Here is a 1,325-nt window from a genome sequence, read left to right as displayed (position 1 = left end):
AATATTGAACTCGCAAAGCAGGAGAATCCATCGTATCAAATGAGGCTTGGCATCTTTCTTGGCGAATAGGTATCGCATTACCGCATGATCAGTATAAACGATGGTTTTAGACAGCACGAGATAAGAACGGAATTTGTCGAATGCGAAGACCACTACTAGAAGCTCCTTCTCGGTAGTCGTGTAATTCTCCTGAGCATCATTGAGGGTCTTGCTCGTGTAATAGATAGGATGGAAGTGCTTGTCCCTCCGCTAACCTAGAACAGCACCGACTGCAAAATCACTAGCGTCGCACATGAGCTCGAAGGGTAAGCTTCAGTCGGGTGCTACTAAGATAGGGACATTAACCAACTACCCCTTGAGAAACTCAAACACCTTCAGACAATCTGCATCAAAGTTGAATGTGATGTCCTTCTCTAGAACTAGAGTTCCTCATCAATTTGACAACATCGAAGGTGACGTTCTCCTCCCCTACACGAAGTGTAATTTTTCTGTCGAAGACGTCAATAAGCGCTTTAGCAGTACGCAGGACGGGTCGTCCCAAAATGAGTGGGACCTGATCGTCAGCCTCCATGTCAAGAATAACAAAATCCACGGGGAAAACGAATTTATCGACTTTAACGAGTACGTTTTCCATGATTCCTCGTAGATATTTAACCGAACGGTCGGCCAAGGATAAACTCATGCGCGTCGGAACCGGCTCGTCAAGGTCTAGCTTTTTATATAGAGAATACGGCATAAGATTTATGCTAGCACCTAAATCGGCCAACGCGTAGCTCTCAGTCGAGCTGCCAAACAAACAAGGGATTGTGAAGTGTCCCGGGTCTACTAATTTCTCCGGCAGCTTGTTCTGGACTACCGCAGAGCATCCTTCATTTAGACATACCGTCGAAAGCCCCTCCAGCTTCTTCTTGTTCGAAAGAAGATCTTTTAAGAATTTGGCATATTTGGGCATATGTTGGAGTGCTTCGACAAACGGAAGATTGATTTTAAACTGTTTAAACATGTCTAAGAAATGTCCATATTCCTCCACTTACTTCAGCCGTAGAAGACGAGCAGGATACGGAACTCGAGTAAGATCGACTTCAGGACTCTTCTTTTCTTCAATCTTCTTCTTAACGACCTTCTCCATAGGAGACTCACCATTTGACGCGGTACTTGCTGGGGCTCGCCTCTCGTGTGCCCTCACAGGAGCCTCCATCTCTATCTCCTCGTCCACCGGCTCCTCATCATCTGCCGGCGGCTGCTCTCTATCGCCTCCTCTACCACTGCGAGTGGTCACCGCCTTCAACTGTGCCTTCGGGTTAAGCTCGATGCTTCCTTGAAAC

General features: G+C 46.8%; 1 protein-coding gene across 1 annotated transcript; it reads right to left on the bottom strand.

Annotated features, from left to right (window-relative positions):
* Window positions 1-388: 388 nt before the first annotated feature.
* Window positions 389-1,003, bottom strand: LOC143573521 (uncharacterized). The gene has a single exon (XM_077058378.1). It carries the CDS (start codon window positions 1,001-1,003, stop codon window positions 389-391), a length of 615 nt encoding a protein of 204 aa, XP_076914493.1.
* Between the last annotated feature and the right edge of the window lie 322 nt (window positions 1,004-1,325).

The sequence above is a fragment of the Bidens hawaiensis genome, unplaced genomic scaffold (genome assembly GCF_021521415.1).
Source record: "Bidens hawaiensis isolate Kalapana, Puna unplaced genomic scaffold, B.hawaiensis_p1.1 tig00026583_1, whole genome shotgun sequence".
Classification (NCBI taxonomy): Eukaryota; Viridiplantae; Streptophyta; class Magnoliopsida; order Asterales; family Asteraceae; genus Bidens; species Bidens hawaiensis.
Note: the sequence above shows the minus strand (reverse complement) of the source record. Positions and strands in the feature narration are given on the sequence as shown.